Raw genomic sequence first — 23,153 nt, forward strand, 5'->3', positions numbered from 1 at the left:
GGGAGGGCAATTTAGATTGAACAAATAATGGGTTTTTCACATACTCAAGCCTTCTCTCTCAGCTAGAGAAATACACAGAGAACTGTTCTGGTTGAGGGAGACGGAGAGAGAGATGTTACTTACAATGTAAAATACAATTTGACGATTGTGCATGTTGAGCTCCCACAATTGTTGTAATGAGCTGAACAGGTGCTTTGTGACTTTTCCTCCTCCCCTGTTTCTTGAGTGAACTGAGCAGTTCCTGTGGGCAGGGCAAGTCAAGAGCGAGGGAAAGGCATGGGGGGTAAAGCTGACGGGGAGCACGGTACACACAGGAAAGGAACTAATTAATAAATAAACAGCATTATGGAAATCTACTTTTGTTCCTTTACTTTGTTATCTTCCCTAAATATTTACTTCTTCTTTTGCCTATAACCTCAATCTGTTGTCTCCCTTTCAAATTTGGGTTTTCTTGACCTTTGTGCTGACCCCAACCATAGATCCACTGGCCCTTCAGCATCGAAGTCTTGGATTGGCCAAACTAATACATTTCTAATGTTAAATAAATGAAAACCATTCACAGTTAAGAATGAGATATTAATTATTAATGCTGTAAATTATTTATTAATATGTCTAACTATATTTAAAATGTGTTACCTTTTTATAGAAGTGATTATATTTGTATGCCAATATTTTCCTATGGTAAAGTTTCGTTTAGCACTTTTATTTTGGTAGTAATAAGATCGGGACTCTTATTTTGAAGGAACTTTTACCCGAAGTGAATGGACAACGGAGCAGAATGTACTTATATATTTCGCCTCCCAAGTATGGAGTCAGATTTGGGTCAATATTCTAGCGCGCAAAACAAGCTACTCACGAGCGGAAAATGTGCTTTTACACGCGCATGAAATGACCCTCGCGCGCAGACAGCCCTCTTGCTCGCTCGCGGGAGTGTCAGCCTCACTCGCTCGCGGAGTCTGTCTGCGCGCACGTGAAAAGTTTCTTACACTTTGGGGGGGATCTACTGGACTTTGATTGACAGCTGCCAGAAGCCCAGAGTTGCCAGGTTTGATAAATGCCTGAACTACCAAGAGCCGAGGAGTGACAGCAGCAATATCAGTTGGTCGAGATTGAATGGTAAAGTTGTCCATAAAAGAAATTATATTCATAAAGTGTACAGCTAATATATATATATATATATATATATATATATATCAATTAATTTGATATAAAAAAAAATACACATTAATTCTAGGAGTGTAATGCTTTTACAAACACTATAGTAATAATATGCATTAATTATGACAATATCATACTATTACTATGGGAGTGTTCTATAGTGTGTTCAAAAAACAACTACAGAAATGCTATATATTATACTATAGTAGTACTATTTAAAATAATATAGTCTTAATACGGAAACACCAAAAAAAAACCTATAGTAGTACTTTTACAAGCACTATAGTAATAATATGCATTCACTATGACAATATCATGCTATTACGAGGAGTGTTCTATAGTGTGTTTAAAAACAACTATGAAACACTATATATATTATACTATAGTTATACTATTTAAAATAATATAGGAATACTACAAAGATCTAGATACATAGTATGACTATTGAAATATTATAGGGCTACTATAGCTAATACAAGGGCACTACAGAAAAAACTATAGTAATACGATAGCCGGTGAAAAATACTACAGAACACAAACTGACTATAGGACACTATACAACTCTTACAGTATACTATAGTAATACTATAGTTCATTTATAGTTCATTTCGTAAGAGGTGCATACAGCAGACAGTAGCTAGCAGTTTTCGACAGATACAGCCCACTCAAAAATATATTGTTTTATATAAAATGAATTAATATATATATATATATTAGCTGTACACTTTACGAATATAGGCCTAATGGTTTTTTATGGACATCTTTACCATTCAATCTCGTCCAACTAATATTGCTGCTGTCACTCCTCGGCTCTTGGTAGTTCAGGCATTTATCAAACCTGGCAACTCCAGGTTTCCTGGCAGCTGCCAATCAAAGTCCAGTGGCTCCGCCCCAAAGTGTCAGAAACTTTTCACGCACGCACAGACAGACTCCGCGAGCGAGTGAGGCTGACACTCCCGCGAGCGAGCAAGAGGGCTGTATTTGCTCGTGGGGGTTTAATCTGCGCGCGAGGGTCATTTCATGCACGTGTAAAAGCACATTTTCCGCTCGTGAGTAGCTTGTTTTGCGCGCTAGAATATTGACCCAAATCTGACTCCATACCAAGACTTTACACATTTCCTCTTTGCTTTTCGTTCGGGTTCATCTTGCGCTTCATCAGTTGAATCACTTTGAACATTCGTTTGAGATTTTGACGGTTTGGCCGAACTTTTTACCCCATAGTCAAACAACTTAATTTGCTTCGCCAATTTTTGTAAAACAAATATAAGGCGTACCGCGCACGCGCAACGTGCATCGCTTTCTGGCTCCGTAATCACACCAATGTACGTGCAACTTAAATATCAGGTTCCGACTGGTCACAACAATAATTAAATATCACTCTTAATACAACAAATAATTAACATTTATCTATTTTGGGGTGCACATTTTGCTGTTTGCTGTCCTTATTTCTTCATGTTAAAAAGTGGTTGCCACTGATGGCAACCAAAGGCCAAGAAGTGGTTGACATTTTTTTTTGTCAACCGTTACTGTCGAGCCCTGGAAGGCAATATTTCAAACTAAAACACTGCAAATGAGAGACAATAACTATGATGAAAGAAAATATATGGGTGAGTGAAAAGTTCGAATGATTGACACATTTGGATGAAGGTTGTGAACTTTTCAAAGTTTTTTTCACACTTTCAAACCATGTTTCCCTTTCTAACTTTGGCACTGGATTCAAAGCCTATTTTTCACAGCCTTGACTGTAGACTGTGGTGTTTTCATCCTTAGCTCTTACAATGTTAGTTTTGCCATTTCCAAAAAAAATAAGCACCTTCAACCTTTGCAGTTCACACATCCAAAGTGATTTTGAGGTTGTATGTTAAACATGTACTGCCTATAATGCATGCGACTGAACTTGTCCTTTTAAGTTGATATTCTTCAACCTTTGTGGCCTTGGAGGTTAAATGCAGCAATACATGTTTATCAAAAGATATCTGCTGTGGGAGGTAACACCTGGCATTATATTCCATACAGCTGTACATTTTGATCAATAAAATGAGGGGAAGATGGCTCATTTAATGCTACAATATAATGGTTCATATGGCAAGCCATTTGAGTATTTATTCCATATCCTTGATATCAGACAGCAGCTGCCTACACTAGTTGGCTCTTTGATTTCACTTGTTAGATATATGGTCACACTAGTTTGGCACTCTGCTTTAGTTAAATAAAACATTATACTTGTCACTCTTTTTCAGCAACTCGTGGCACTTTTGTCCGACTATTCACCACATAAGCCTTACTAGTTACGCCAGGAGCGGCACTAGTAGCACCAAAGTCCCAACATGTAAGCTTTTTGATAAACTAGTGACCCTCTGACCTTACTAGTGACACTAAAAGTTTTACAAGTTAACTAGTGCGCTGCAAAAGCTCTGACATGTTAACTAGTTACAAAAAAGAAGCAGAACTAGTTAACTAGTGGCATACATTTTTCTGCACTAGTTAACTAGTAACACCCAGAATCGCTCACTAGTTTACTAGTAAAGGAAAAATGTTCACTAGTTAACTAGTTGACACCTCTTTTGACCTTACGAGTTAACTAGTGGGGCTCAAAATGTCTACACGTTAACTAGTGACCCCTTTGCCCGTTACTAGTTAACTAGTGAGATACATTGACATTCAACTAGTGAACTATTGAGGCTTAAAATGTTCACTAGTAGTACTAGTGGATCCCAAATGCGCACTATTCAAACTAGTTGCACATAATGCTAATGAGGAGGAGGGGAAAGAATGCATTGAGGTCTCCTATTGACCCTAAGCTATAGAGCGCCACCCAGCCCACATAGTTTCTTTAAGAGCTTAAATACACTGTGTTTTAAAATACAGTCATATGACCATATTTACAAAAATAGAGAGGTGACCTCAATGCATTCTTTCCCCTCCTCCTCATTACATGCTGTGCAACTAGTGTGACTAGTGCACATTTGGGACCCACTACACTGAAAAAAGTGCAACGACTGTGTCATTTAATCAAAGTACATTTTTAAATTGGTCTAATTAAGAATCATGGTTTCCATTTTTGACATGATTTTTCCATTTGCCCAGAAGCAAAACACATCCCCCCCTGAAATAACTTAAAAACAATATTTAACCTAAATCGTTATTTTCACTTCAAAGCATGTCACATTACCACGTGACGTACAAAGCAAGGTGACTTCAAGATTTGCTGCAGCCGCCATTACACCGCTACCCACTGTCTGTGAGAGTGTCTGACCCAAAAACACTAAGGTAAGGATTTGAAATAGTTGTTTTGTTTTAAACTATGTTTAAATGTTTATCCATTTAGTGTTGTTTCAAAATAAACAACTCATTTACCATCTTTGTATTTGGCTATGTGTTAGCAAAGTTTAACCACGTGTAACCATTTTTTTTAAGGATGGCTTAACCAGATAATTTTCATACATTTATCATGCAAGTGGCGATTTTTTGTTGTGTCAGTTTGACTAGTGAAAAATTTAAATAGTTGCAAATGTTATATTGGTTTCACACAAGGTATTTTATATGGGGCTATGGTTTAGCAAGTTTAGCCACGTGTTAGCTAGTTTTTAAGCTGTTTAACCAGGTCATTTTCATAAATGTATCGCATGGGGTGAACTTCTGTTGTGTCAGTTTGACTAGTGAAAAGGTTGAATTGTTGCGAACGTTATTTATTTATTTTTAATTTAAAAAAAAAAAAATGTATATATACGTTATACACCTGGTGCCCTGTGTTGTCTCCTCCCCCCTCACCTGTGTCTAATTGCTGATTAGTGTGTTGGTATTTAGGCTCTGTTTCTCTGTCTGTGTTGGGTGGTAGTGTGTGTGAGATCCTGGTGACTACAGGCTGTGCTCAAGAAAACAACAGCAAGATTGAGGCTGTGTGTCATTGTGTTCATGCTTTAATAAATGCCCACACCAGGTTGTATTTTGGACGTTCTGCCTCCATGGTCGGGCCGCTCAATGGTCAGCTTCACAATACATATGTTATATATATATATATATATATATAGGCCCGGGCGGGCTGGTGTGGTCCGACACACACACACACACACACACACACACACACACACACACACACACACACACACACACACACACACACACACACACACACACACACACGCAGAGTTAGCAGGTGAGGCAAAGTGGGTAGAAGAAAGTAAAGGTCCCTGAAAAGATTTTATGAATTTGGTGACTGAAATGCATATAACTGTGAGTGGCATGGGCCTTTGGAGCAATTTCTCCATAGGATTTTGGAAAATAGCTCGAAATAAGGTCTGTGGTTGACACACATTTAAGAGACGGATCACGTTTTGTTCAGCCGGATCATAAATCAAATTTATAGATTTATGATCAACAGATTTATGATTCGAAAATTATAAAAGTAGAGTAGACATTTGGATATTATCCGGCTGAACAAAACGTGATACGTCTCTTAAATGTGTGTCGACCACAGATCTTATTTCCAGCTATTTTTCTAAATCCTATGGAGAGATTGCATTGCTTTTTTGTCGAAGGAACCAGAAGGAGTTTACTTCCGGGTTTTAGGGCGCGGCACTGTCGCACTCTATAGACAAGTTTACGCGACAAACCACGGGTAGCGCCATAACCCTACACAAATGCACTTCATTTCCGCCGGAAGTCTTTTGCACAGCGTCTGTCGGTGTAAACCGGTGTAAACAGTCAGACGGGCACTGGTGTAAACACAGCGATTTCGATGCTAACAGTGATGCTAGCTTGGGAACACGATTCTACTTCTTTGACTGGAGATGGCGTTACTCTCCCCCACCCGAATTCAGTGCAAAACTGGGAGGATAACATGACGACGTGGCCCAGCATAACGAACAGCAAAATTTGCTCCTACTTCGTTCAATCCATGGCAATAGATGGAAAAGCAATGGACAGTCTGAAGGCCTCCGAGGCATATCAATATTTGCACAGCAACAAAGTTGGTTGTGTCATGTCATACAAACATGATCGTTTTGTTTATCTAAAAGCAAAGGTAGAGCCTAGCCAGTGTTTGAACAATGCGTGGCATAATGCTTGGGTGCTGGTAACTGAAGCTGGAGAAGTCAAAACTGCGGGATGTACGTGTGTTGCTGGACCAGGGAGATCTTGTTCCCACTCAGCTGCGATCCTGTGGAAGGTAACTAGATTATTTGACCATTGTAGCCTAGGCCTATGTCTTTTGTTGTTGGTATCCGAACTACATCATAGGCTACTTGGCTAGAGTGCAAAGTGTGTGTATGCCATGATGTATTATATCATATGACATGTTTGCAGTGAACCCATTATAATATCTATGCACTGTTTTTACTCTATCTCTCTAGGTAGAAAATGCTGTGAGACAGGGGAAAACCGGGCTTGCCTGCACAGACAGACAGAACCAGTGGAATGCTGGGTCTAAAAGAAATGCTGGTCAGAGGAAGATGAAGTATGTGCGCTTCAAACGACACAACAGGAAGGATCTCTACCAGCCGCCACCAACTTCACAGCCATCCTCTACCACTCCAGAACCGGCACAGGAGGTGACACTCTTTAGGACTCATGAAGAGTGGAGGAAGAACACACTTGCCTCACCAATGGCAGAACTTTTCAATTGCCCTGGGAATAGCCTCCTGCAGTTCTGCTTTAATGCTGATACCTCTTCCATCACCGAGCCAACACCATGTCCACACCTCCATCTCCTAACCCATGATGAGCACCACATACCACTGGCTTGTGTAAAATGCAGAACCTTCTATGATAAGTACATTAACATGTCCACAGCCCGGCTTGAGGAGATCGAGAAGGTTACAAAAGCACAGAACAAAGAACAGGTCTGGCATGATGCGCGGAGAGTGCGCATCACAGCGAGCACAGCTAGAAAGGTGCCCATTCGCTCAACCACGGCGCCCGACAAGTTTTTGTCAGAACACTTACACCCATCCTTCCGTGGCAATGCTGCAACCCGTCAAGGAGCGGAGGGGGAGGAACTTGCAAGGGACTATTTGGAAACTCTGGGCAACAGCATTGAAACCAAAGGCTTAGTGGTGTGCGACAAGGATCCGTGGCTTGCAGCATCTCCCGATGGAGTGATAAACAAAGACATTCTGTTGGAGATCAAATCACCTGTGTTGGGAAACAAGTCACTTGCAGAATTTTTGGCAACAAAGAACTGTGAAATCACAACTGTGGCAAACGGAAATAGGATAGATTACCATATTGCCTGCAATGGTCCAAAAGGCTACTATATGCAGGTACAAATTGGGATGCACTGCACAGGGCTTCAGCACTCCAAGTTGGTGATCTGGAACAAAACTGAGCACCTAGAAATCGAAGTACCCTACGACCAAGACTTTGTCCAGGGGCATATCATAAGGCTGCGCACATTCTACTTTGCCCACATGCTCCCGAAAATTGTTGACGATTTTGTTGAGGGAAGGTTACAGTTCTGCAGTAAATATCTCAGCATTTTAAAACCAAAATAAACTGCCTTATTTAGGTCATGCCCACAGGAGCCAACAGTTGTCTGTTGTTTACATAATGCACAATTTACATGATCTCTTTATGCTGTGCAATATATCATATGTGCCTGTACTGTTTGAGTGAAAATAAAGTTTGATGTAATTTAATTTCATTATTGCACTGTTATTGCATTATTGCATTTCATATGTTCCTTAGAGTGCTACAATTTCTTTTAACACAGTTCATCATTCATATTAAGCTCATACTGTACATAAATAACACTGAATTAATTAATTGTTTAGAGGAAACTAAAGAAATGGCTTCAACAAGAAAGATCACATGTTTAATCCTAACAGGTATTACAAATTAAAATATAAAAGCAGCCCACACAATTACATCACTATGAAAATATTCATATATAATATTAAAAAATACAATGCATGCAGTATTTGTTGTGTTTATCTGTATTTAATGAACAACATGGCTGGGTGCTGGTTTGTGGTCGTAGCACTCTCTATCTAACCACTCGTTCAGGTGCTTTCTCGAGTGATTGCAACCAACTACCGCACACGTAGTTCCCGAACCACTTTTCTTCATGTTGTAATTGTTATATCCTCTTTGTCTCTGCGATATCAGTGCTTTGTCGGCACAACGGAGCTAGCTAGCAAAACAAACCCAGTCCGCCAAAACGGAAGTGCATTGCATCGAAGGGAGGAGTTCAGGATGTAGAGCGGAAACGGCTCAATAACTTGTGTATAGGTGGACATTTTAGAATGCAATATCAAGACAGAGACATTGGAGATGCACTAGTCAACCTGACATCCACTGCTGACCTTGAAGATTTCACAACTATCAAGGTCATCCCAATACCTGATGATGGTGTCCAAGAATACATATTTACCGTCTGTGAAGAAGCAGTGTCTGTTCAATCAGACAATACTGACACCTTGTCCACACCCTGCAGCTCAGTCTCTACAAGAACTTGTATCTGGTTGAAATAATTGAACCGATACAAAAGGCCAACCTTGTTCAAAGATTGCAATGCTAGTGATTGAACTGCATTTTTCGTTGCTTAATTGTTTTGGCCTCTGTATGTTTCATTTGAAGTTAAAAAATAATGTGACTTCACAGATTCTGGTAATGCTACTTGAACCCTTCTTAATGGCTAATACATGTTTATCTGAAGTTTTAATTAAGAGTTGCAGAAAATATTGTTGAAGTGTTTAAAAATGTAAAAAAAAACAAGATGTCATGCATACATTCTAGTCTTTTATTAAAAGACAGCCAGGTTTAAAATCATTACATATTTTAATTTTAAAGGAGAGATATGCAAGCTAGTTGAACATGTTAATATGCATATTTTTGATGTATGGTTAAGGCTACAGGAGAGTTTTTTAAAATAAAAAAAACAAGTCAAAGTGATCTTGATTTATTTTTATTTAGTTTTTACATAAGTGCAAATTGGTTGCATAATTTACGAAATTAATTGTATTAATTTATTGATGTTGTATTTTATAAAACAGAATAGATGATGCATATTTGAAAGACATCCCAATAAATGCTAAGGTCTTTTGAAGAGAATATTCCTGTCTTCATTTGAACTGAGCTAAACAAAATGTTATAAGTTTAAGTCAAAATGTAATTAGTTTACAGTAAACAAAACAAAGTATTGCAAAAAAATTAGCTGAAAAAAATTAGCTGTAACAAATTAGCGAATTGCTTTTAAGTTGATCCAAAATATACATTTTTTCAGTGCAGTACTACTAATGAACATTTTAAGCCTCACTAGTGGAATTTAAATGTATCTCACTAGTTAACTAGTAAAGGGCAGAGGTTTAGCACTTGTTAACGTGTAGACATTTTGAGCCCCAATAGTTAACTAGTAAGGTCAAAAGAGGCGTTGACTAGTGAACCTCTTGCCTTTACTAGTTAACTAGTGAGTGATTCTGGGTGCCACTAGTTAACTAGTTCTGCTTCTTTTTTGTAACTAGTTAACATGTCAGAGCTTTTGCAGCGCACTAGTTAACTTGTAAGAATTTTAGCGTCAGTAGTATGGTCAGAGGGTCACTAGTTTATCAAAAAGCTTACAAGTTGGGACTTTGGTGCTAAAAGTGCTGCTCCTGGCGTAACTAGTAAGGCTTGTGTGGTGAATAGTCGGACAAAAGTGCCACAAGTTGCTGAAAAAGAGTGACTAGTGTAATGTTTTATTTAACTAGTAAAGCAGAGTGCCAAACTAGTTTGACCATATATCTAACAAGTGAAATCAAAGAGCCGACTAGTGTAGGCAACTGCCGCCTGATATCAAGGATATGGAATAAATACTCAAAATGGCTTGCCATAGGTTAATGTCCCACTGACTACTTGGATCCAACAACATAACTTATGTAATTCATCATAATGTGAGTCTGGTTGGACAAGTTTGTTGAGTTTTTTGTCATGTCACATACAGTACAAGAAAACCATATGCTTTTGTTCTATCAGGAAAAAGTAGTTTTCGGGGCATAGTCTGTACATCATTGATAAACCTACTTGGTCTCCCTTATTACTGTATGATGAGAACAACACGTTTCATTTATAGTACTGTATGATCTATTTTTATAGGGTTTATGTGGGGATAAGGGGATGTTTCAGCTAATTGTGTAGCTGCTGGCCCACATATTTACTCTTTTCTTTCATTCTCACTGCTTTGTCTCCTTTTCTGCAGTGTGCAGCAGTTTTCAATAAAAAAGCTTTTTAAAAAAATCACTGTTCACTACCTGCTCAGCACCAAACACACACAGACATAGTATTTAATGAACATAGTGAAGTATTTATCAGCTAAAGAGCCACATATTTCCCTCTGGAGTTTGTGAAGACCAAAACACATTTAAAAGAAGACTGAATGTTGGAGTAAAATTTGCCAGAAGCTGCAGTGTTTAAATGTAAATATAAGATGCAATAAATAAAGGAAAAAAACTAGGGCTGTCAAGTTAACGCGTTAATGCCACAACATTTTTTAACGTGCGATAAACGCATGTGTATTTTTCCTCGGCCCGCCCCGTAGTTTCAGAGCCCAAAGGCTTGGCGTTGTTGTTGTTGTTAGTTGGATGGTGGGAGATTCTAGCGAGAGATATGGATACAAAAAAATGAGTTTTAAACAGCAAGCTAAGCACACAGCTGATGCTGACAGCCCCGCTCCTGCCACTCGCTTGCGGCAGACCACGCTTGAAAGTTTGCCGGAGAGACGCCTGGACACGGCGTCTACGAGCAGCAAGCTTTCAACAGCGATAGCTAAATGGGTGGCCGTGGCTACAGCTTGCAGGACAATTAACATTGTGGAGGACGAGGGACTGTGTGAGATCATTCGGATCGCGTCCAACGTGTCGACTGCCAATCACAGCACATTATTTTGACCCTAGGTGGGAACTTCAGTCTCATGCTTTGACTGTTATGAAGACAGAGGAGCGGCATTTCGCCGACAACTGTAAACAGGCTTGTCTGTTTGAGCAAATGGCTCAGTGCAAAGAAGGCAAGGTTATTTATATAGCACCTTTCAACACAAGGCAATTCAAGGTGCTTTACAAAAATGAAAGACATTCAGACAAAGGCATTTAAAAACAGTCATTAAAAAGAAAAGATAATAAAAGAAACATTAAAAGAAAAAATACATTAATAAAAAGTACATCAATAAAAAGTACATGAATAAAAAGTACAGAGCAGTTTAAGATATGAATAGTTCACACAGAAGTTCCACTTTACTGATGCCCTTCTAAGGTTTCTCCGAACATGAGCTGTGTATGCTTGTATGGCACATACGTCCCGAGCAGCAGACACAAAGAAAACCAGCCAAGACTGAGTCCCCGGACTCTGATTCCCTGGGGTGTAAGAAGTACAACCCAGAAACATTTGCTCAACACTTACACATACAGCACTACTTCTGGGTAGCAAAATCTTTGCTACCAATCACTTCAGTCTTGGCTAAAAGCAAGATTTAGCCAAAATCCAACCATTAAAATACTACAGGCCTCAATCTCACACCTCAACACCTTACCTTAGCCTGACTCTCCTTGCCTTTCTTGAAGCAACATGATCTAGGACATCATCATAAGACAGCTGTTTTGAGACCACATGGTTGATGCTTATGATGGATAGTCCACTGAGACGTTCTTGTCCCGTAGAAGCTCTCAGGTAAGTTTTGACCAGTTTGAGCTTTGAGAAGCTTCTTTCAGCAGCAGCCACTGTAACAGGAAGAGTGGCTTAGATTCTCAGAGCAACTCACAAATTGGGGTACATTTCTGTCAGCTTCTTCTCATGAAGGAAGGTCAATAGTTCCATGTTTGTCATCTTCTTTGATGGCAAATGTGGACGATTTTGCATTTCTGCAGCAAGTTCCCTTCCATCCATCATGGGTCAGAGCAGAGCTCAGGGTTTGACAGTGCTTTGGCAGCTCTTCGTTTGATGGGAAAGTTGATGAGCACTCCAAACTTGTCATGTACCTCTCCAAGGTGCTGAAATCTCTCATCAAGTGAAGAGAGGGCTGTATCCACAACCACATTAGAAAATGTGATTTCCATTTTTTTAAAGTGCATCATCAATAGGCTCATCTGGAGACTCATAACCAAACTGCCGTTTTGTGGATCTCAACCGCTTTTGTTTGAGAACAGCCTCCACGTTCATCTCCTCACACATCTCCTTTGCAGTTGTCTGTGCATCAGAAAATCCAGTCCTTCTGTAGAAGGTGAGGGAATCTCCTGTTTTCTTCAGCAGGTCGACAGCCACATCTAACTGCATGGAGGGTGACTGCATCAGGTTGCTCATATGCTGGATCTTGTAGAGGATGTCATATGGTTGTGCAAATGGCAAAGCGGTAAGATCCAATCTCTTCAGCCAAAGACTGGGCTTCAACTCTCACCACAGGGTCTGCAGTCGTTTCCCTCACCTCCAGAAGAGCCGCTCTGATTTGCCCAGCCTGGTACTTTACTGCCTCAACGCTTTTTATCCTGCTTTCCCATCTGGTCTCTGACCACGATTTCAGGGATATTTTGACATGTATGGTCTGTCTATGCATGGAGGCCGAGAAGAGTTTGTACAACTGTGTTAAATACCCAAAGTAGCCTATAGCATCTGGTGAGCTCTTTGCAGCATCAGCTACCACCAGATTTAAGGTGTGAGCACCACAAGGGACAAAAAAAGCTCTTGGGTTCTGCTGAAGCAACCTAGCCTGAACACCTTTATTCTTACCGTTCATGTTGGCACCGTTGTCATATGACTGTCCTCTGTAGTCCTCAAAGGGGATGTTAAGTTCCTCCAGCCTTTTGAGAATGAGCAATGTCAAACTTTCCCCTGTTGACTGCTCTGCCACAAGAAAGCCCATGAAATGTCCTTTAACCTGTGGTTTGTCTTCTATTGATAGTATCCTCACAATAATAGAGAGAGTTCTTTATGACTCAGATCAGGAGTACAATCCAAAATGATGGAGAAATAAAGTTTTTATCTCTTCCACAATTGTGTCCAGTATTTTAGAGCTGATTGAGTCAATCAGTTCATTTTGAATTATTTTGCCCATATAATGTGTGTGACTGCCAGCTCCACTTTCCACCCTACCAACATGCTGCTTCATGACTGGATCGAATGTGGCCATAAGCTCCACTTCTTTTAAAGTGTTGCCACTGTCTGGTTGGTTGAATTATTGCCACGAGTCGGGTGAGAATGTCGCGCCACCTATTTCTCTCAGCCTGAGCAAGGGCCATCTCTTGCATATCTATTGTAAGGCCCCTGGCAAGACGGACGTCTAACTCCTTCCATGTTGCCATTTTGTGTTGTGCTCCTTGCTTTCTTCATGTACCTTGAGCAAGTGACTTGCATTTTTCCAGTCCTTTAGTCCTTCCCTATTGAGTTTGTAATTTCTCTGTGAAAACATTTAGCAGCAGAAGCAGTGTAAGCTATCATTCTTTTTTGAATACATCAACCAGCTTCTTTTGAGTTTTTCTCCGTTGATTAAGACTCTGTTAAAATAGTCCTGCTGACACCTTCTCTCGTCTTTTTCTTTGGGAAAGGTAAAACTAGGTTTCACTTGATATGGTCCACTCTGAACAAACTCTCTCCTATCATTATCAGTAAGAACAGATGGCCAGTCGGCAGGGTCTATTGGTGAAGCCTTTATCCCTGATGCTGTATCACTGGGCTCTGCTGAGGTGGAGGGGACAGGAGCACTTGATGCTGTATCACTGGGCTCTGCTGAGGTGGAGGGGACAGGAGCTCTTGATGCTGTATCACTGGGCTCTGCTGAGGTGGAGGGGACAGGAGCGCTTGATGATGCTGCAGGGCTCTGCTGAGGTGGAGGGGACAGGAGCACTTGATGCTGCTGCAGGGCTGGGCTCTGCTGAGGTGGAGGGGACAGGAGCACTTGATGATGCTGCAGGGCTCTGCAGAGGTGGAGGGGACAGGAGCGCTTGATGCTGCTGCAGGGCTGGGCTCTGCAGAGGTGGAGGGGACAGGAGCACTTGATGCTGCAGGGCTCTGCAGAGGTGGAGGGGACAGGAGCGCTTGATGCTGCTGCAGTGCTGGGCTCTGCTGAGGTGGAGGGGACAGGAGCACTTGATGCTGCAGGGCTCTGCAGAGGTGGAGGGGACAGGAGCGCTTGATGCTGCTGCAGGGCTGGGCTCTGCAGAGGTGGAGGGGACAGGAGCACTTGATGCTGCTGCAGGGCTGGGCTCTGCTGAGGTGGTATGAGGCCCAAAATATTTCAAAAGTGCATCTGGAGAGAGGAGAGAAGTATATGTGACCATCAAGAGATGCATTCTATTTGCTAGACCTAAGGCATATTATAGAAATCAGAAAACAGGAGCAGCTCACAAAATAATTAGGATATCATGGAATATATTGCCTCCATAGCATGTACGTAAATTGATGCATTTAGCGATAAATCCCACCAACCTGGATGACGTGGAGCTTCCCAGCGCTGCTACTACATGGTAGTATTTCAAATCTCCGTCACGGACTTGTCGGCAGGCGAAGTGCGCCTCCACGTGTGCGAACCACGCCGCAGCGGCATGCTCCCAAAACTCCGGCAGCTTTACGAAAACATCGCGATCAGCCATGTTCATTGAGTCTTCGGAAACCTTCACGAAAACGTCAGGGTCACCAGTGTAGAGCCGAGGAATGGGAGTCGGAGGCGGTGTGTTCAGTGTGGAACTCCACACTTTATTATACATTGAATCACAAGACTGGAATACACTTGCTGCTACTGCACATCATGCTAGCCTGAATGAATCTAACTTCCGGTGCCCCACTCTAATGGGTCCGTGTTGCAACAAAACCCTGAAGGTGAATTATGTCCAATAACGTGTCACCACAATAGTCATTTATAAATATCATTTGAGAGCACCCATTTGAAATCGAGAACCGGGCTCGATATATGGTTAAATTAAAATCAGTAGACCAGGCTGTAATTTCGCCAGCTGTTACTCTCATGAGCGAGGCAGAAAATAATAGTTTTAACATGCCAAAAAGCTGCTGTGTCGTTTATTGCACCTCAAACCTTAAAACAAACCTTAGTCCCTCCCACCAGGGAAGCATGGAGGGACGCAAGGAAACCACGAGAGGCAGGGAAATGAGTTTTAAGAGCAATGGGACGTCCTTTCCTCCGGAGCGTCACATGAAGCGACGTCCGTTTGTGATGATGCTGCACAGCTGTTCGTCTGACAGCAGGGCTGCGGTCGGATAATCCAAAAATCAGCTCCTAAATTCTAACCCTATTGTCTATTCCTTGACCTCTGAGTGAAACGTCACGGGGTTAAGGGATAGTGGATAGGAGAATTAAAAAGGACTTAGGAGAAGAGACTGCGGTACTTTAGAGAATCCGACTGCACTTTCACTATCTGACGTGTTTATGATGTGCCAGCGGACGTCATCAATGTGCGTCTGCTGAACCACAACTTTCCGAAAGCGGACTACTATAAGCGCATCATTAATACACGCTGTTATTGTGTTGTTTTATGCTTTATGAACGTGTGCAACAGTGAAATATATGTTGTACATTAAGGTTGAAATTAAAAAAAATAAGTAAAGTGAAAGAAAATCGTTGTCACATTGATAATTGTTGCTCACTCACCTCCCTCCTGCCAACATACAAAGCAATTGATGGAAACCGTGTTAGACCTACACATGTATTGCTGTACATATCACCATTCTTAAGTTTATAACATGTTGAATTAAAATATGGCCAAAAGTCTCAATTAGATTTGAAGCTGTCTTTGATGTGCCCAAGACCACAGTTTTTGATATTGTCCACAGGATGTGTGAGGCAATATTATGTCTGTTGGAGAAGGTCATCCATTTCCCCACACAGGCACAGTGTGCTGAAGTTGGCAATGGTTTATATCGCCTTGCCAACAGCCCAGCCTTCAGCCACTGTGTGGGAGCTATAGATGGATGCCACATCTGCATCAAGGCTCCCAGTAGCCCCCATGCCCAGGATTACCTGAACAGGAAACGGTTCTTCTCTGTCCAGCTTCAGGGAATCTGTGACTGTCATGGCAAATTCCTGGACATTTTTGTTGGCTACTCTGATTCGGTCCACGACACCAGGGTGCTCAGGAACAGTCCAGTGTTTGTGAGGGGCTGTTACCCACCAGCTGGCCATTACATTGTGGGGGATGGAGGTTATCCGTGCCTGAGGGAACCTCTTAACCTCATCACACCGTACCGGGAACCGTTGAGGGGTAGAGTGGAGGCGCGCTTCAACCGACACCATGCCAAAGCCAGATCGGTTATAGAGAGGGCTTTTGGGATGATGAAGGCACGGTGGAGAGGGATCTTCTTCAAGGCCCTGGAAGTGGATCACAGCTTTTCCCCCAAGGTGATAGCAGTGTGTGCAGTACTCCACAACATCTGCCTCAGTGCTGGAGACATCCTGGAGCCAACTGAGGGAGAGGATCCAGTGCCGCTACCTCCATAGGAACCTGTGCAGAGGGATGAACATGCTGGTCAGCACTATAGGGACAGACTGGCAGCACACGTGTCAGCCCCACATGAGCGTCCTCCACACCTAAATGACCATGATTATTTCCTTATATAGTAAGGATATTAATGGCTTTCTTATATCATTCATTTTTTTTAATATGCAATCATTCCCCATGAATACATGTTACTAATGCACGTTATTGTGTCTCTTGTGGTGCAGGTTGCCATGCTTGGATTGTTGCTACTCCTGCTGCAGCATGTTCCAGTTGGAAGCAACTAAGCTCCATCTTTTTCGTTGATGTGCATCCCATTATGTCGAATTTTTGTCATGTTTATTTGTACATATGACACCTATTGCACGTCTGTCCGTCCTGGGAGAGGGATCCCTGCCCTGTTGCTCTCCCTTACCTCATTCACACCAACGGTGTTTCAGGGCCGGTTCGGAGCTGGAGCTTGAAAAGCACCGGGTTTTCCTCTTCACACAGCAGCGGAGCAGCCTCTTAGCTCCGGAATCTGGTTCATTTCGAGCACCAAAAAAATTGTCCGGCCAGAGCAAAAGCACCACATACGTCACGCTTACGTTGAGGCGGGAGCAGGGGCAGGGGCGGGATCAACTCCTGAACAACAACAAAAAGCCGGCGTTTTATCCAGTTTGTACACAACGATGGAGAAACTTAACAAGCAGCAGTGGTCCACTGAAGAGACCAGCTACCTACTGGGAATCTGGTCTTCCGAAGAGGCACAGAGGAAGCTGGAGCACAATTGGCCATTGTTGTTGCTGTCGTTGTCAGCTGTGAGGGGTTTCCGCGTGCTTTGGCTTGATGAAGCAGGCACGCAAACGGTTACGTCATGACCAGCAGCACCAGTCGGACTCTGGGCGGTGTGAAAAGAGCCGGAGCTAAACTGAAGAACCGGTTCTGAACCTGAAAAGCTCTAGCACGGAGCTTGAACCGGAGTTGCGTTGGTGTGAATGAGGTACTTGAGGTTTCTTCCATGTTTTCCCCCTGTTAAAAGGTTTTTGTTTTTTGGGAGTTGTTCCTCATTGGCTGCAAGGGTCTAAGGACAGAGGGTGTCGTACACTGTACACATTAGAAAGCCCCGTGAGGCAAGTTTTTGGTTGTTAAATAAATATTTGGCTGATATATTTCACTGAAGTGGGTCTGTCATTTTGCATGTATAGCACAAATATTGTTGAAAGTAACTGTTGTATTTTATTTGAAAAAGCTGCTATGACATGTGGTGCTTTTTGTGTAATTTTCACTTTTAAGTAAAGTGCACTGTTTGAGTGTTATCCAAATCATCAACTGAAGAACTCCACTTTAGTGTTTTCATCAACTTAAACATTATTATTTATTTGTATTTTTCACAAGCTCTGACATTACATTAAGAAGTCGCTCATTCTGCTCATTGAGCGCTTTAAGAAGTCGCTCATTTTGCTCATAGAGCGCTGCATCACAGGCCTCGTCCTTCTCTGCCTGCTTTTTCAGGAAGGCCAACAGGCTTCTTCTTCGCCTTGGCCATTTGGTTGGTGGTTGGGAGCTGGTGGAGGGCACGGGCTCCTCCTCACTGCTGAGGGAAACTTGGGAAGGCCCTTCTCCAGCAGAGGTGTAGGTCTCAGCAGCAGTCTGGCCATGGCTTGACAATGGGCATGAGGCAACTACTGTAGGGTGGGAGGCTGAATTGATGGCCTTCCCCCAATTGCCTCATGCATAGCCTCAAACCATGGCCAGGTAGCTGCTGAGGCTTCTCCCCCGTCTGTTCCTGTCCCAGTTGGAGGATTCTTTAACTCCTATTGACAACACAGATAACAGACTGTTAGTTAAACGGCAGTGAGGGCAAAATCAAATTACTTTACATTGCATTTAGCTGACACTTTTATCCAAAGCGACTTACAATAAGTGCATTCGACCAAGAAGATACAATCTAGAAGAAAACAGAATCATATAAGTACATCAGGTTTCATAGAGCCAAAACAACAGCCAAAAGTGCTACTCAACTGGCTTTAGATAAGCCAGCCCTTTGTTAGTATATGAGTGCATAGTTTGTATATAAGTGCTTAGTTAGCATATGAGTGCTTAGTTAGTATTTAAATGCACACCAAACGAAAAATTGTACTAATTCTAAATGTGTAATTGCTTATGCCTTAAATGTTAACAAACAACTAAGCAAATTCACATTTTAATATAGGAGGCTGGGGTCGCCAGTTTAAGTCTGTAGCATAATATCTACAAACAATAACCCCAGCCAGTGCCCAGCCATGTGATTTGCTTTACCTTGTGATTTGCTTTACCTTGCATTTTGTTTTCAAGTTGTCCCATTTTTTTGCTGTCTGTGGACCAGTCACCTGGCAATCCAGACCCATCTCTTTAACAACCTGCCTTTAGTTAAAAATTATCTTAATTTACCGTGCACATTTATTAAAACATTTTATCAGACAAATATAGATGTACTTACTCCCAGCCTGATTTGGCAGCATTTCGTCTCCCACTGAACATGTGCTCCATCTTAACCTTTGCACGAATTAGGGCAAGGGTTTCAGCATCTGTGACTGAAATAAATACATCATAGGCTTGCATGGTACAATGCTGGAAACTAAAAATGAAATAGCCTAATGCAAACTGAGCATAAAGGTTTTAGGGCGACTGTGGCTGCGAGGGAGTGCGGTCGTCTTTCAACCAGAAGGTTGTGGGTTCAATCCCAGCCCATGCAGTCAACATGTCAATGTATCCTTGGGCAAGATACTTAACCCTGAGTTGCTCCCGATGGCATGGCCAACGGTGTGTGAATGTGTATGAATGTTAGGTCCTATAGAGTAAGGTACACTGCTCTGTATGAATGGGTGTGAATGGGTGAATGACATGTAGTATGTAAAGCGCTTTGAGGGGTCTTAAAGACTGGATAAAGCGCTATATAAGTACATTCCATTTAGTACGATGTTAACTTTACCTGGATAATTTCACAACACTCATTTCATATAAGCATGTTGCCAAGTTATGGCTTAAGAATGTAAAAGCTTAAGAGAGCAGCGGTAACTTACATGATCTTCGTTTCTCTGCCATGATCGGTTGTTTCCGTGAACGACCGAATATTCCCTCGCCTTAAATGACGCGGCCGCAAGGCATTGTGGGGCAGCATTTTCTCCTGTCCTTTCGGTTAGGGAGGTCCAGTGGTTCCTAAGCTAAAGGAGGTTATAAAGGGAGTTTGAAACCTCCTTTCCTATCAACTAGAGAATTCGAACAGCACTTATCATGGCTGCCACTGAGGGACTTCCGGGTCATTTCACTCGGTTAGGAAGGTTCCTAAGCTAAATGGACTATTCGACTTCAGCCCAGCTCTGTCCCCGTTATTTTCACAAACACCCCCGCCACACATTTACTGTCACAAACACACAACATCTGTTGTAGACCCCAATAAATAAAATAAAATAAGAACTCATTCTCAAAAAAGATAAACGCCATTCTTAAAATGTATAAACGAACAATAGTTTGATTAATATTGATTAGAGTGCACAAAATAAATAAAATAATTGAGAGAAGAAAAAGAGATATGTTATCTATCAAAACCCAGTTAGATTAACATTCAGTGGATTGCACACTTTGTTTGTTTGTTTGGATATGTAGCAAATTAACATTTTAATAGCACTTAATGACTGACTGAATGGAAATGACAATAAATGAAAATGTAGAACGAAAAAAGCGATCATGAAAATGTTTCCCAAAAATGAATAAAATGATTTTTGACCACTTTGTTGTTCAGATATATCACATATTTGTAACAAAATTATACATGAATTGAAACAAAACACAGTATAAACTGAGGAGTGAGTTCTGTGAGTTTCATGTATTTTTTTCACTCCGCTGGGAAACTGCTCTCATGTCAAGAAGCATCAGATCAATGTATGCACTGCATCGTCCAATCAGTGAGCGATACACAGTAAGGGGGCGGGGCGATTGTCTGAGGATTTCATCGGAGGATGGTCTGGTGGTTCCTCGGTTATCGCTCCTCCATTATCGCTCCTCCATTATCGCTCGTCGCTCCTCGATCCTCGGTCCTCCGGCAGAAATAAGAGCCATGGGACGGTACTCAAGATGGCGCAGACAAATCAACTTCCGGTGAGACCGAGTACCGAGGAACGAGGAAATGAAAATAGTCGACCTGAGACGGGGTCAGTAATAGACGATCTCTGCGCCTTCAGGCTTGATCGCCGTTCAAATTACAGCGTTGGTATTTTTTTAAATATTTTTTTATTTAAAAAATGTATATGTTCCAATGCTCTCTCTACCCTCCCTCCCTCCACGTCTCGCGCACAGCGGTGCGGACAGTCATCGGCAGTCACTTCAGACAGACAGGTAGCAGCACCTCCCACCTTAAAGTCCCATGTTATGCCGGTGTTACAGTATAAGTTGAGTCATGACAACTGGCGACATTCTATTATTTTCGTCATAGGAATCCGGGGCGTGTACATTGAGGACCAATTGTTGACTTACCAGGAAAGAAACATCGTTTGTCGTTTACGTTCATCTTTTGCTATATCTGCCTTCCTAAGATCACTTTGCTGCACATTCAGTACTCGTATGTGAGGTTGTGGGTGAGAGTCCGATATCGTGACGCTTACAGGGAGGTATCGAACATTACAAAGTAGGTGACTGTGTGGATGCCTGTTCAAAACATTGCAAACTTCAATAAATCATTTAAATTATATATTTGTGTCCGACTTTCATTTTTTCATCGTTCTTAATGTGATGTATATTAGCTTTGATAGCTGTCCATACCTTCAGACAGCCTAAAAGTAAAACACAAGTTGTTTATTCACAGCCCGAACGCTCATCGAGATGACTGGATCAGTCACGAAACTTGTGATCAGCTCCGATTAAATTGTGATATCAATTCTGTAGCTAACCTCCAGGGAGCACGTTTATTTTATGAAATACCTGTATCCCTCTCATCACAACAAGACTCTACACTGTGCAGGAAAAACAATTACATACATGAAAATAACCTTGATGCATGGGAATTAAACACACAAACTATCTTCCGTGGCTATACTGATTTGTCACAGTAACGGTAAACCACAGAAAAGTAAGTCCAGCGGGGCACAAGTTGAATACATATAATACGGTAGTTCTATTATGCCTTTAAGCCTATACGTTTAACGTTTATTTCATAAAATAAACGTGCTCCCTGGAGGTTAGCTACAGAATTGATATCACAATTTAATCGGAGCTGATCACAAGTTGTCATGACTGATCCATTCATCTCGATGAGCGTTCGGGCTGTGAATAAACAACTTGTGTTTTACTTTTAGGCTGTCTGAAGGTATGGACAGCTATCAAAGCTACTATACATCACATTAAGAACGATGAACAAATGAAAGTCGGACACAAATATATAATTTAAATGATTTATTGAAGTTTGCAATGTTTTGAACAGGCATCCACACAGTCACCTACTTTGTAATGTTCGATACCTCCCTGTAAGCGTCACGATATCGGACTCTCACCCACAACCTCACATACGAGTACTGAATGTGCAGCAAAGTGATCTTAGGAAGGCAGATATAGCAAAAGATGAACGTAAACGACAAACGATGTTTCTTTCCTGGTAAGTCAACAATGGGTCCTCAATGTACACGCCCCGGATTCCTATGAAGAAAATAATAGAATGTCGCCAGTTGTCATGACTCAACTTATACTGTAACACCGGCTTTTCTTGGCTTGTTTGAAGGTGAGTGGTGATGAACAAATGACTAAACTGCCAGTGCCTCGAGTTCACAGCTAATTAGCCAAAAGACAACAACAAATATAGTTAAAGGAGGGTACAGCTAATGGATAAGTTAGATCAAGGTTTAGCTTAGGCAATTGATCATGGGCATACAGGCTAATGTAGGACTACTGTACTTAAGGGGAGACACTACAGGTGAATACAGTACAATGTGTATCTAATAACGTAATCACAATCGCCATATTGATATGCAAATGAGGCGTTAACTAGGCCTAATTGAAATGTGCACATTTGCATGCAGTTACCAAGGCACTGCAGGTGAAAAGGATAAAAAACATAGGACCTCACAACTTCCCCAGATAGTTACTTACGTCAAGTCAGTATTTTCACCGGAAATGTTATGTTTAAATGCAGATTAGCTTTAAATCTATAGATGAATTCAGACATAACAATCTTTTTGCCTGTAATGTCCTGCCTTAAATAGTAACTTCATAATTTTGATTGTTTGCTGCTCATTTAATAACTATTAATTGTACTAGTTTGTTGTCTGCTCTTGTGCTTAGTGAATACTAAAGAAGACCATTGTCTCTGTGTAAATAATTATTTTTGTAGAATTCTGTTGAATATTAAACAATTGCGTGAGGGTATTTCAAATAAATTGGTCAGTAAGTTAGAGATGTGCAACTATTTTTTACTTTTTGTTTTAAAAACATTTTTTATCAATTATTATGGGAAGTGCCCTTTTTCTCACTTGAGCTCCTGCCCCCCAAAATGTCTGTGCACGTCCCTGATACACTATACAGAGATGCTGTATGATTAAACCAATGTGATTTTGTAACATTGAACAATGTCAATATATTCTA

The 23,153-nt window shown here is 41.4% G+C and overlaps 2 protein-coding genes and 1 long non-coding RNA gene across 4 annotated transcripts; 1 reads left to right on the plus strand and 2 right to left on the minus strand.

Annotated features, from left to right (window-relative positions):
• The first annotated feature begins 5,751 nt into the window (after nt 1-5,751).
• Nucleotides 5,752-6,895, plus strand: LOC307013202. Of its 2 annotated transcripts, none has more exons than XR_013800896.1 (2): nt 5,752-6,325; nt 6,510-6,895. It is a non-coding gene; the product is annotated as an uncharacterized lncRNA (long non-coding RNA). The 2 variants fall into 2 exon arrangements; XR_013800897.1 differs by having other exon boundaries at nt 6,514-6,895.
• Nucleotides 6,896-8,499: 1,604 nt separating this feature from the next.
• On the minus strand, nt 8,500-14,854 carry LOC307022873 (uncharacterized protein). Its single transcript, XM_079655778.1, has 2 exons — nt 14,542-14,854; nt 8,500-14,362 (listed from the first exon to the last, which is right to left on the minus strand). The coding sequence occupies exons 1-2, from the start codon at nt 14,817-14,819 to the stop codon at nt 13,765-13,767; spliced, it is 876 nt and encodes a 291-aa protein (XP_079511904.1). The 5' UTR covers nt 14,820-14,854; the 3' UTR covers nt 8,500-13,764.
• Nucleotides 14,855-15,183: 329 nt separating this feature from the next.
• Nucleotides 15,184-19,677, minus strand: LOC307012786 (uncharacterized protein). The gene is made up of 6 exons (XM_079639950.1): nt 19,607-19,677; nt 19,024-19,117; nt 18,860-18,947; nt 18,463-18,492; nt 17,952-18,358; nt 15,184-16,568 (listed from the first exon to the last, which is right to left on the minus strand). The coding sequence occupies exons 1-5, from the start codon at nt 19,626-19,628 to the stop codon at nt 18,227-18,229; spliced, it is 366 nt and encodes a 121-aa protein (XP_079496076.1). The 5' UTR covers nt 19,629-19,677; the 3' UTR covers nt 15,184-16,568; nt 17,952-18,226.
• Nucleotides 19,678-23,153: the final 3,476 nt, after the last annotated feature.

Source organism: Notothenia rossii (assembly GCF_949606895.1).
Source record: "Notothenia rossii genome assembly, chromosome: 1".
NCBI classification, from domain to species: Eukaryota; Metazoa; Chordata; class Actinopteri; order Perciformes; family Nototheniidae; genus Notothenia; species Notothenia rossii.